Source organism: Lynx canadensis, chromosome B2 (assembly GCF_007474595.2).
Source record: "Lynx canadensis isolate LIC74 chromosome B2, mLynCan4.pri.v2, whole genome shotgun sequence".
In the NCBI taxonomy this organism is placed as follows: domain Eukaryota; kingdom Metazoa; phylum Chordata; class Mammalia; order Carnivora; family Felidae; genus Lynx; species Lynx canadensis.
The window spans coordinates 17823814-17837062 of NC_044307.1; the positions used below are offsets into that span (position 1 = coordinate 17823814).

At 47.1% G+C, this 13249-nt stretch overlaps 1 protein-coding gene across 4 annotated transcripts in view; it reads right to left on the bottom strand.

The window, feature by feature from the left end:
• Positions 1-261: 261 nt before the first annotated feature.
• The window catches only part of GCNT2 (glucosaminyl (N-acetyl) transferase 2 (I blood group)), an 82995-nt gene continuing 70007 nt past the window's right edge, over positions 262-13249 (bottom strand). For 3 of the 4 annotated variants that reach the window (XM_030314864.1, XM_030314865.1, XM_030314866.1), the window contains 2 exons: positions 6582-6674; positions 262-1468 (listed from right to left, as the gene is read on the bottom strand). In XM_030314864.1, the coding sequence (XP_030170724.1) occupies positions 1278-1468; positions 6582-6674 (284 nt within the window). In that variant the 3' untranslated portion in view covers positions 262-1277. The remainder of the gene's footprint in view (positions 1469-6581; positions 6675-13249) is intronic. The other variant, XM_030314867.1, reaches the window with a different exon arrangement.

The window sequence follows — 13249 nt, forward strand, 5'->3', positions numbered from 1 at the left end:
CTGATTTAGACCCTCATTTCTGACTACTCAGATCCCTGGCCGGACAGCCCAAACTACGACCCTGGATGTGAATGCGTTGAAATACAAGCAGTCTGTGAGATTCTCTAGAGCAGCCTTCCCCACATGGATGCTATTATCAAGAATTTCAGACGCAAGTAGCTTCTGTCTTACTTTTCTCCTTGTCTCAAGCACATATCTGGTGTATAACAGACGCTCAAGAAATATTTACTGTGTGCTGAGGGAACGAATTGGGTAAGAGGACGGGACAAGGGATAAGCGACAGAGAAGCTCACTCACAGCTGAAAGCTCTTAAAAATCTAGGCACTCTTATCAGCACCAAGCATTGTAAAGCTACTCAGAAAATACTCTGGAGTCCTTAAAGTGTCGTGGCATAGAGTCTGGATTCCATTTTGCAGGTAAGATCACTTTGGTGGGGGGTGGAGGGTGGTGATCCAAGAGGCGAGTGATTCATTCCTGAGGGTTAGAGACTTGGGACGAGAGCCATGCAACAGCACCTCAGTTCTAGAAATATCTTCATTCTGTGGGAACTTTTTAGCATTCGCCACGGAAAACAATGGAAGAGGGACGAGAGTACGTTCTGACCCACAAGAAAGGTCCCGTTTCCCTGGGGTCCCTTTGCCGAAGCAGCCGCCAGTGACTGCTGTCTGATAGCATATCCCGCCTCTTGTTAACGACTTTACATTCTGTACAGACCTTCAGACACGGTAAGCTCACCGTGCTCGTGTTGAAACTCAGGAAACACGATCTAGTTCTCCATTCTAGCAGCTCAGGTTTTAAAGGAGATTGCTGAGGTGCCCAGGAAGCTGTTTCTATGCCCGGGGGTCCGCTGAGCAAAGAGGAGGGGTATCCATGAACGCGTGGCTACGGGTCTGGCATAAGAGATTCCTTCTCCGGAGAAACACAGTTCCTATTTTCCTAAACAGTATTATCTATAGCTCTCCTTTCCACGAGAGCATCTCGCTCTGATGAGTATCTGGTGCAAAGGTCTGACGCCAGTTCCACTGGCCACGGATCCGATCACGAGCCCGACGTGGAACGACCGTCAAGAGAAGGCCAGGATGCCGAACATGCCAGCATCGACCTGCGCAGCCCTCCTGATTGCACAGTTCCCAGTGCCCGGCGGGTGTTGTAACACATAATAGCCCGGCCAGGTCCTGCAGCCGTGACCTCGCGGCTACAACCGTTACCGTAAGCGAGGCCGGGTTCTCTCATGAAGAAAAGGCCACGGCTGCCCTCCGATCGCGGGTTACGGTGGCTCAGAAGTACCAGCTGGGTTGGATCACGGTTTCGCTCTGATTCAGGGTTCTTTCTCGAAGCCTCAGTTCCAGGCATTCCACAGTGAGGGGGTACGTAGTCAGCTCAAACTTGTTAGCAAAGAGGCTGGGCGAATTGATCAACCACTTCAAGTCCCCGTTTCCATAGATACAAATGCCATGTACGTAGCGGCCTGCAGAGGGGAGAAGAAACCGTCAGAACATGTCTGGTCTGGAAAGCTGGGGGTGGTGAAGGGGCGCAGCGGGAGAGTGGGGCCTGTCTACTGAGTAGCTAACGCTGTGCCCGGTGCTCTGGGACTCCGTATGACACAGGGTCGTGTCGGCCCGGCCCACAAGGAAGTGAAACCCCTTCTGGAAAGCTAAGGGGGACACATCCGTGCTTGAACAACAGGAGGGTTCAATGATATGAGGCAAGAGCGGCCACAGGCATCGTGAGCCGATTCATGTGTTCTGGCCTGAGGGTTATGGGTAGGAAGTTCCAGAAGCGGACGGGTGGGAGAGGTCTTGCTGGGAGGCACCGGTCAGACCTCTTCTTTGAGCCCGGGCTTAGTCTCAGTCTCTCCAAGTGCCTACGTTCGTCTCCTCTTAGAGGAGAATCAACCCCACTGATGTGACATGTCTCCACACGCCAGCTTGACTCCCCTCCCAATCCCCGCCGCGTCTTTCCCGTGACACCCACACCACTCCTATTTTTTCAGCGCCCTGGGCATTTCTCCCCCTTTCTCTCACAGCCCCCACCTCTGGTAGCAACTCTGACAGCTGCACCTTCAAGATCGTCGCAGAATCTGATCGCTTCGCACCGCGTCCGCTACTCCCATCCCGGCCCGTGCCACCTCTACCTTCCCGCCAGAACTGTCACAATAACAGCTGGGTTCTACTGTCCCCACCTCCACCTGTTGGTATGTTCTCAGCACCACGGCCACGGGGATTGTTCTGCTCGCAAGCACACCGTGATGTCTCCTCATCTCACGTGCACGCACAGCCAAAATCCCAGCAATGGCATCGAAAGCTCCTGAGTCTGGCCTTTGACCTCCGGCCCCTTGCTCACCTGATTACAATGCTTCCCAACACTGCTCATTCACTCCGGCCGCAGTGGCCTCCTTGCTGGCCGCCCCCCAACCCCCCCCACCGCACACCAGGCATGTTCTACCTGAGAATCCACATAGTTCTTCCTCCCCAGGCAGCCCCCTTCCGCCAGCTTCCACCAGACCTCCCGCAGACTCCCTCTCTCACCACCCCAGGTATCTGCCTCAAGGCCGAGTTCTCAGGGAAGCCTCCTCTGACCCCCTTCCGCCTTCCCCAATTCATTTTTCTCTTGGCTCTCGCTACCAATGGATAGATTGGTGTGTCAGGGCCACGAACGCAAATATTTGGCTTATTGAATTTCTCCCTGGCCTGGGATGGAAGGTCCGAAGAGCTGGAACCGGAGGCCCTTTTGCTGTCCTCTCTGTCCCAACCTGCATCCGGGACAGTTCCTGGGAAGTATTAGGTGTTGAATTAATAGCTGTTGAATGAAAGGATGGAGACGAATGAGTGGAGAGTTAGTGGAAGGACAGAACTTGGCCGGGTTGGGGGGGGTGGTGGCATCAGGGACATGGATGGTGGCTTCATTTGGGGAAAATGTGCAGGGGGGGGATTTTCTCTACAAGAGAGAATTTGGTTGGCAAGGGGGTTAGAAAAGGAATGGGAGGAAGTTGAACCCCTTTTCTAGAGGTTTCTTGGCGCGCACTGGGAAGACTACGGTTGACTGACTTAAACTCAAGGGCTGGGCCTTTTGTAATCCCATAAATAGGGAGAGTCTTTGAAGAGTTTGAATGGAAGAATCAGAGGGTAAATTGGGCTTTAGCAGCATTAATTTTACAGAGCTTTGCAGGGTACAGTTAGAAATCCACCACAAGGCCGCAGTAATAACTTAATGTAAACCAGAGAGCTGGTTCCAAGTTCATGGCGTTGCCATGAGCGGGAAAGGAAGGGTATTCGAAACAGAACAGAGAGAGGCTGACAGGATTAATGTCATTAATCGTGATTCATTTAACACGGCTGGCAGGAAGCACAATAGAGAGGGGAAATGGATGGGGGACAGAAGCCAGAGTTGTGGACAGTCGGAGATAACTGGGGAGTGAGAACGGAATGCAGGTGCATAAGCACATCCATGCTTAAGAAAACAAAGTGGAGAGACCATTTCAGGGCGCGTGAACTAGAGGCTCACAGACAACGGGGTCTTCAGGCTACAGGCGATCATGACACTGAAGGAGAAGGAAAAGGGCCAGCACGAGGGCACCACTGGGACGCAAGAAAACAAGGGGATCCCTTAAGGGAAACCCGCACATAACCGAGACCCCGGATGGGGACCCTGGTTGTGGGGACGGGTGACTTTTCCTTCTCGGGACAGGAAGGAACAATGAGAAGCGTGTGTCCAAAATACCCTGAGATGGCGGAAGGGGACGGCGTGACAATCCGGTAAGGGGATTTGGGTCACGTGTCTTGAAAGTTCTTCCTCAGGTTGAAACTGTTACCTTTTGGGGTCCGAAAGGCCGTTTGGGCATAGGATTGAGAGTTCAAAGCAAGCAGGAAAGATGAAAAGAAGTGCGTCGGGAAGGGCACCGGGACAGTTCTGGAACAGTCCCCAGCAATGCTCTGGTCAGGGAAACACAAATGGCCAAAAGCAGATGGTGGAAGTGATTCCATGTGTGAGTTGGCCTTGTAGGGTCAAATGGCAGGGGAGCCTGGTTTGTTCGTGAGAACAGCAGGGGACGGCTGACCCAGTATACAGGCCGGATAAGGAGTCCTCAGAAGGATGCTGGCAGAAGGAGGAAGCTGGGACCGTTGAAACTCTGGCAATCCCAATTTTATTTTATTTTATTATTATTTTTTTTAACGTTTACTTATTTTTGAGACAGAGAGAAACAGAGCATGAATGGGGGAGGGTCAGAGAGAGGGAGACACAGAATCCAAAACAGGCTCCAGGCCCTGAGCTGTCAGCACAGAGCCCGACGCGGGGCTCGAACTCACGGACCGCGAGATCGTGACCTGAGCCGAAGTCGGCCGCTTAACCGACTGAGCCACCCAGGCGCCCCAATCCCAATTTTAAAAAAGCAAACACATGGGGGACTTAGGTGGCTCTGTCGGTTAAGCAACCGACTCTTGATTTCGACTCAGGTCATGACTTCAAGGTTCGTGGGTTGAGCCCCGCGTCCAGCCCCACACTGCTTGGGATTCTCTCTCTCCCTCTCCCTCTGCTCTTTCCCCCTCCTCTCAAAATAAATATGTAAACTTAAAATAATAATAATGATAATAAAGCAAATGCATTTCAAACAACAACACATTTTAGGTGTGGGATATAGCAATAAACAAACTGGTCAAAAATCCTAACCCTCTTGGGGCTTCACTTCTGTTCTGGGGAGAAAGACAGTAAAGATATAAAGTCTGTAAGTCAGTGAAGAAAACCAGCCGAGTAACAAGAAATTGTAACCAGAGATGGGAACTCCAAGTTCAAGACCGTAGAGCTAGAGTAGTCTCTGTGATTCTAAGGGCCTATAAAGTAGGTGCGCATCCACGGGTTTGGAATAAATCCACCACTCACGACCAAGGGGGAGAGGTCCGGATTGTACTCCAGACTCTCAGGCACTGTTCTGCCTCCTCTGGGTTATGTCTTTTCTTTTCCCCATCTAGTGGTTTTGGGGGACAAACTATTTTTAGGTCCAGAACCATATCAGGCTTTCAGATGTTCAACGGCATCACAGGCACTAAGAAAAGAAAAATGAGACATTTGTCTCAGAGGCCTGGGCTACCCAAGCTGTGTACCCTCTGCAGGTTCCTGGCTTGGAGCTACTCTCGTGGGCCCACCTGTCGTGTGATAAGTAAAGGTCCCTATAAAAATGGAAACCTGACTAGCTTGTACCTTGTCTATGGGGTAGGGCCTGGATACAGGTGAGGACAAGGAGAATGAGAGTAAGGTTCTAGGGAGGGGCAGGGCTTGGTGCTGACACACAGAACAGAAGCTTCCGTGGTAGAGGACAGAGGCGCAAAGTAATGACGTCACAGGGGTCCCTGCCGTGGCGGCTGAAGTCTTCCAGTGTTACAGCTGGAGAGGAGGTGGAGAAGCAGATCAGGTGACCACAGCAGTCCCACAGGGAGGATGACAGGGTTACAGGAGGACTGTGGAAAAGGCAAGACATCTCAAGTATTGGGACCTCGACTAATGGCGATGATCTCTTTTCTAAAGAAGTCCCCCAGAGATCAAAGAGCAAAGCAACCTTCTCTCCACTCTCTTCCTGCTCCAAGGAGGGCAGGCTGTGATGAGAATGCAGGCAGGGGGCGGGAGATGTCCTGTGGGGAAAATGTTGGCTGATTAAGATGAAGATGTTGGAGAGCAGGGTGTATGGGACGTGAGGGTGTTGCCATCTTCAGCGGATGGGGACCTCAGGAAGACACGAGAAGGGGGTGCGGTGTAAATCTGAGACAGAGCCTTTAAAGAGGAAATCAGGTGAAAATGAGGTCACACAGGATGGGACCTGATTCAATATGGGTGGTATCAGTATAAAAAGAGATTGGGACAGAGACGCACACAGAAAGAAGAACACGTGAGGACTCGGGAAGAAGGCGGTATCTCTAAGCCTCTCAGAAGAAACCAAATTTACAGCCACCTTGATCTCGAACTTCGAGCCTGCAGAACTGGGAGGGAATAAGTTCCTGTTATTTAAGCCATCCGGTCATTCATCCTAGTGAATGAATACCATGCTGAGTAGGTACCAGACAGTGTGAATGGAACGTATGCCAGGGCTGATAAAAACCCTTCTTTAGAAAGTTCTATCGCAGGGTCGCCTGGGTGGCACGGTCGGTTAAGCGCCCGAGTCTGCGTTTTGGCCCAGGTCTCGATCTCACGGTTCTCGGGTTGGAGCCCTGCGTTGGCAGCGTGGAGCCTGCTTGGGTCTGTGGTGAGACCATGACGTCACTTCTCATCCTGACCACTTCCCCTCCTAACCACCGCACTCCCAAAAGAAAGAGAAATAAATCATGTGAAGACAGCAGAAACTAGCAAGAAAATACCATTATAAGTCGAGCCCACCTCTCAACCCCCTCAGGAATCATGAGCTGGAGCATGTCGGCGAGACCCCGAAGTCTCCTTTTCAAGGCCCATGTCTTAGAGCCTCTAGCTACTCCGGGAACTCGGATTGTTTTAAATACACAAGCAGTTCTGTCTGCGAGAACCCCTGTATTCCACAGCTACCTCCATGCCAACACCAACAAGCAGTGTGGCCTCAAAGAGTGAAGTGAGCGCCTCACCATGGCAGCCGCCGTGTTTATCTTCCATGTCGATCCACTTTATAGCCCTGAGATTACCGGTCCACGATGCATTTGGCATGGAGCCCGGGACACCTGCAACATTGATAAGGGAGAAAAGCAGACATGAGAACCAAGACAGAAGGGTGTCGATTGCATCAGTGAAGCCTCCACATCATGTTCACTTTTTCACTACGTTATCTTTCGCGTTAGATTTTCCATCACTGGTGTAAGACCTCAGAAGCTCGTGGTGTGAGTAGCTGATGGTTATGAGCTCTGCCTTGCTACCAGTAAAAATACATACGCACATATAGTTGGTTTTTCATAATGTGTGCCCAAGCCTGCAAAATAGAGGTTAAGAAATACCGTAGCAGGAAACCGTAATGCAGATGGACAAGTTGAGGAGTTTTGGGTCATCTCTCAATGGCCTTGAGCTGAATTCACGTTCAATCCTAATATTACAGCTATTTCGGACTTTCCATGTGACCTCGATCTTAAAATGAAAGCTCAGGAAACAGGCTACCCTAGGTGCTAAGCACTAATTAAGTGAACTTACAGTACGAGGCATACAGAAGGGAAATATCTTGCTTACTACATATAAACTCAAACAAATCCCTTAACACACGATCCTTCTTTATTTGTTAAAGTGCTTCTTGAGCATTTGGTGTTGCCGAGCATTGTGTGAGGCCCTGGGAACAGAGAGAGAGGAGACAAGACGTGATTGCCGGTCACCCAAAGAAGATGAACAGTTGACCCCAAGCAGGAAGTTGTGAGCTTTGAGTTTTTCCTAGGAAGACTGGTGTGCCCTGACCTCCCCAACTTCTCTATTTCTTTCAGGTGTTCTTTTGGCCAGACGTTTAGTTGCCGACCCAGTACCCAATTAGTTACCGGATTCACCTTTGAAAAGTAGGAAGCCTTGAAAAGAGGAGAGGACAGCTCTAGGTGTCTCCATCTTGCTAAGCAGGGCTTTTCCTCCTTGGCATTATTGACACTTTAGGCTGGATAATTCATTGTTGTAGGGCCTCTCCCGGGTATTGTAATATAGCAGCATCCCTGGATTCCACCCACCAGATGCCAGTAGTACACGCCCCCCAGTTGTGACCATTAAAAACATCTTCCGGTGTTGCCAAATGTCCCCGGGGTCGGGGGTGGGGGGCAGAACTGCCCCATTTGAGAAACACTGTGCTAAACTATTTTAAATAACCCTCTCTATCTCAGTAACTTTTGCCTACTCCTATCGAATAGTTTTACCCCAAGGTTCCCATCATTGGAAAATAAGTACGTGGGAATCAAATGCAAATACAACAAAAGAAGAAATATTTTGCTTCATAAGAGCTCCGGCAATTTTCACCAGTGCGCAATGCAATCTGAATGTGATTCTAATGTATTGACACAGGTATGACATGTGTACCCAAACGGTAACAGTCCCTTCCTACAAGATCTGGTAGGCTGAATAATACCACTCCCCTCGACATACGCTCAAAGAAGTCCGAATCCTAATCTCTGGAACCTGATAATATGTTATGTTACAGGTGAAAGAGAATTCAGTTTGCTGATCAGCTGACCTTAAAATAGGGAGATTATTTTGAATTATCAAGGTCAGTGCAATGCAATCACAAGGGTCTTTAACAGTGGAAGAGGGAGGTAAAGAGTTAGTCTTTTTTTTACTATTTAAACGTAGAGGAATGGGGTAAGGACCACGGTCATTAGAAGCTGAAAAAGGCCCAGACCCTACAGAAAGGAACAGAGACCAGCCAACGTTTTGGTTTTAGTCTGGTGAGACCGTGTCAGAATTCTGTCCTACAGAACTGTATCATAATACATTTATGTTGTTTAAGCTGCTAAGTCCGTGGTAGATTGTTACAATGGCAAATAGAAAACTAATACACATACTAACTAGACAAAAACTTACTCAAGATGATAAGTATTTTTTCATAAGAAAAACGAAACTGGGCAAAACCAATAATTTTCAAGAAGTTTAAGTGGATGGGCACATAAACATGTTTCCTCTTTAAAAACATTAATAAAAATGTGCATTTTCAGAAGAAAAAAGCTCTGTTCTTCTGCCCTGATGTCACATGATAATTATATGATGCTCTGAATCAAGAATTGTACCAAGGTCTCCCAACCAAAATTAAATTATGCAAGCCTTTCCTGTAAATAGCATGAATCCTTACCCCCAAGGGCTCACTATAACACTGATTCTTTTTTTCTTGTTGCCAAACTTGAAAAGTTTGCTTATAAATCTTGAGTAGTGAAGAAAAACAGTATTTATTAAGCAATAATTTTTCCTATTGCTTTGATTTGCATTTATTACTTTAAAAACTACTTTAGCATTTGCCTTTCCCAAAAGAAACTTCTTTATTTTGTTCTTAGTACATATTTTAAAAGAATTCAGAATAAAACTTGCCTTGGTTGAGTTGGGGGTTGGGGGGAGGGCCGTCCAGAAACCAAAGAGATAATTTGGTATATTTAATTGTGTCAGCAAGATTAGCTGACCTGGACGTGATTTTTTTATGATTATTTGTTTGTTTATTTGTTTTTATTAACTTTTTTTTTAGGGGGGGAGGGGCAGAGAGAGAGGGAGACAGAAACTGAAGCAGGCTCCAGGCTCCGAGCTGTCAGCCCACAGCCTGACCTGGGCTTGAACTCACGAAACACAAGATCATGACCCAAGCCAAAGTTGAATGTTCAACCGACTGAGCCACCCAGGTGCCCCTACATAGATGTGATTTTTATGAGTGTATTTTGATTAAATAACTACAGCAGAAGAGGGTGAAGAACGCATTGCCATGAGAAAAAGTCCCTACCCTCCTTTACATTACATTTTTTTTTTACAAAACAAGATATTTTTTTCCCTCTCCTTTTCGTTAATACTGTTCACCAAAAACTGACTCTTCCTCAGAAACACATTCCTTATTCTAGAGATAAGGTGGTGACATTTACAATTAATGACTGCTGTCTTTTTTTTTTTTTTTTTCTTAATGTTTATTTATTTTTGAGAGAGAGACAGAGGGTGAGCAGGGCAGGGGCTGAGAGAATGGGAGACACAGAATGGGAAGCAGGCTCCCGGCTCTGAGCTGTCAGCACAGAGCCCGACACGGGGCTCAAACCCACAAGCTGTGAAATCATGACCTGAGCTGAAGTCAGATGCTTAACCAATCGAGCCACCGGGCGCCCCATAATGGCTGCTTTAATGTCTTTAAACACATAGCACGTGTGAACCTCCTGCTCATGAAATTATAAACCTCAACTTCTATACTTTCTGTTTAATGACAAATCTCCAACATGCCTGTTTAAATACTACTCACATTCGTGCCTACAAAAATTATAGTTTGAAAAACAGAATCGGAGAGGGGCGCCTGAGTGCTTCGGCTGGTTGAGTGTCAGACTCTTGATTTCGGCTCAGGTCATCATCCCAGGGTTGTGGGATCGAGCCCCGAGTCAGGCACTGCACTGAGTGTGGAGCCTGCTTGGGCTTCTCTCTTTCACTCTCTCTTTCTGCCCCTCCCCTGCTCACGCGCGCGCGCTCTCTCTCTCAAATACATAAAATGAAAAAAAAATTGAAAGGAAAAAAGTAGAACCAAGGAGACGGACAAAGTCAAATTCTATTTTGTCTTTTCTTGCAAAGAATCCTTCCTGAGGCACAGGAATAACTGGCAGGAGTGGGCAGAGCCCCTAGCGTTGCAAGTGTGGTGGTTGTCGGACTGGGCACCCCCTTGGTGCTTGTTAGAAACGCAGACTACCAGGCCCCACCCAGACATCCTGCACCAGAATCGGCATCTTCATAAGATCCCCAGAGGAGCCTGGCACACAACGAAGTCTGAGAAGCCCTGGGCTATCACCGACATTGCAAAGAGGACAGAGCTCCTGTGTCTCCTCGCCTTGAAGTCCCTCCCTCAGCCTTCAGCAGGTTTCCAGTTAGCTTCTCTCTCCCCTTTCCTCACACTTTGCCCTTGGGAAGGAATCCCATACTGTGTACCTTCCATCCTTTGGTTAATTTAACAAACTCGTCCCCGTTGCCGGGAATACGTGTGTTTGAGAAGACCTCTCAAGTCACTTCCTTGGAGACGATCAGCCTCCTCCGTGTGAGGAGAAGCCATGTTGAACAGAAGACCAGTCTGCACTGTGCCTTGACCTCACAGCATTTGGCCCACCGGGGATTTTCAGTCAATGTTAAAGAGGTCAATGAGTGCCCATGGTCAAGGGTTGCCCCTCAACTCGGTCTTCAGGGATGGCGGTAGGACCGCTTAGCTTGGGTGTCGACAGGACAGGCCTGCTTGCCACCTTGGTTTTCCAACAAGCCACTGTACTTTAAGGTGTAATCATGTTCTATCTCTTGATATCAAAAAGTACTTATTCAATTCTCTCAGCCAAGGCCAACCAGCTTCAGTTTGCCTTCCAGCAATTGTTTAAGTGGCCACCAATCACTTATTCTCCACATCCGTCCTACTGGTGCAACTAGCGTCGGGAAGTGATAAGACCCTCAACAAGACTTCTGGTCACAGCTCGAATATCAGCTCAATGTGAATACTTTGCAGGCATCGCTTGATTATTATTTTGAGGAGATAATGGCAAGCAAGAGATTGAATGGTCTAAATGTGCCATGTGACCACTATTCAGTAACTGAAGGTGCCTTGGGTTAAAACATACATGGAGACCCCAAAGCTACTGATCCCATCACTTGGGCCAACGTCCAGATGCTCCTTCTCTTCTAAAAGTGTCCACTAAGCATAACTATTTCCTGTTTTTCTCCCAGAGATTGACCCAAGGCAGAATCATCTACCACCCCCCTCCCCATGGAACACACTGGCCTTCCCGCTGGGATTGGGGAACTTAATTATTATCCCAGCTTTGTTGCTAACCAGCTATGTATGCTGGAACACCATTTAACATCACACAGTCTCTCTTTCAAATGAAGCATAGATCACATCAGTGGTTGTTCAACCTTTTACACACATTTTTTAAAATTTTATTTTATTTAATTTTTTTGAGAGAGAGAGAGAACACACACATGCAAGCACAGGAGGGACAGAGGGAGAAGGAGAGAGAGAATCCCAAGCAGGCTCAGTGCGGAGCCTGACTCCAGGCTTGATCTCACAACCATGAGATCATGACCTGAGCCAAAATCAAGAGGTGGGACACTTAGCCCACTGAGCCACCCAGGCGCTCTGATTTTTCAACCTTTTAGATTGCAATCTACAGAAAAACAATTTATTTTATTTTATTTTCAGAGAGAGAGAGCACAAGCCGGGGGGGGGGGGTGGGGGAGGAGAGAGAATCCCAAGCACACTCCAAGATGTCAGCGCAGAACTCAAAGTGGGGCTCGAACTCACAACTGTGAGATCGTGACGAGCAGAAATCAGGAGTCAAATGCTTAATCGACTAAGCCACCCAGGCACCCCAAAACAATCATATATCATCATATGCACAGACACATATGTAAAGTAAATGAAAGTTTCGCAAATTACTCAGGCTTATGACATGTAAGTAAGGCACTTGTTTATTTTATGTTATTTTTTCATAATAAAATTCTGGTCAAAACCGACTCAAGTGATTTCTGGAACCACTAAATGGGAAATAGTGCTGTTTTAAAAATACTGTACTGGGGGAACCTGGGTGGCTCAGTCGGTTAAGCATCCAACTCTTGGTTTCAGCTCACGTCACTTTCTCACAGTTTCATGAGTCTGGGCCCCACATCAGGCTCCATAATGACAGTGCGGAAGCTGCTTGGGATTTTCTGTCTCCCTTTCTCTCTGTCCCTCCCCCATTCTTGCTGTCTCTGTCTCTCTCAAAATAAATAATAAACCTTAAATTTAAAAAAAAAAAACAGAAATAAAAATACTTTACTTGATGACTGTGTCATTATTACTGCTGTTATGATTATGATTATTATTGTGCAGGATTCTGGGAGGGTAGTTATGAGGTATTATGGATAAAGTCCACCCTCCATTCCTAAGCGTCCAAGGAAGGGTCTATTTTGCATTATTTCTAGGAAGGGGCAAACAGAATACACCGATATTATCAGAGGAACCATCTTAAACTATAAAATCCAATTCTCTGATTTGCTCTTCGTAGGCTAATGTAAACAAAAGATTTGAGATAAGTTTATAGAGTAACCAAGACTGTTTTTCTTGGAGCTTAGCCATTATTAGTCAAATAAGTGCCTTTGTTGAATAAATGAACATGGTTCTTTGAAATGCAAACTTTATTTATATTGACTTGACTTTCTCCTTATTGTTCTTAGGCAGTGCGGGCCTCATTTTGCGAGACCTCCATGTGGTAACAATTCCAGCAACTGCTTACTCCTTAAGCTCAGATATGTACTTTTCAACTTACCAAATTTTGTTTTTACGTGTCAAAAGTCAATGCTAATGCCAATGTACAGACAAGGGTTTTCTCACAAGTCAATGGTGGTGCTGTAAATCGGCATGACTCTGGAAAATCACTTTGGAAATACGTGGGGAAAGTCACCATCGCCCTCAATTCCCTTTGGCCCTTTAAACCAATAGCTTCACAATAAGCTAAGGAAATCATTTTTTAAGTGTTTATATATGAAGGTGTTTATTTTGACATTATTTATACGTAATGATTAACATCACAGGCTCTCAGGTCAGAGTCAACATTTCAAATCCTTATCTCTGCTATTACTGGCCAGGTGACCTTGAACA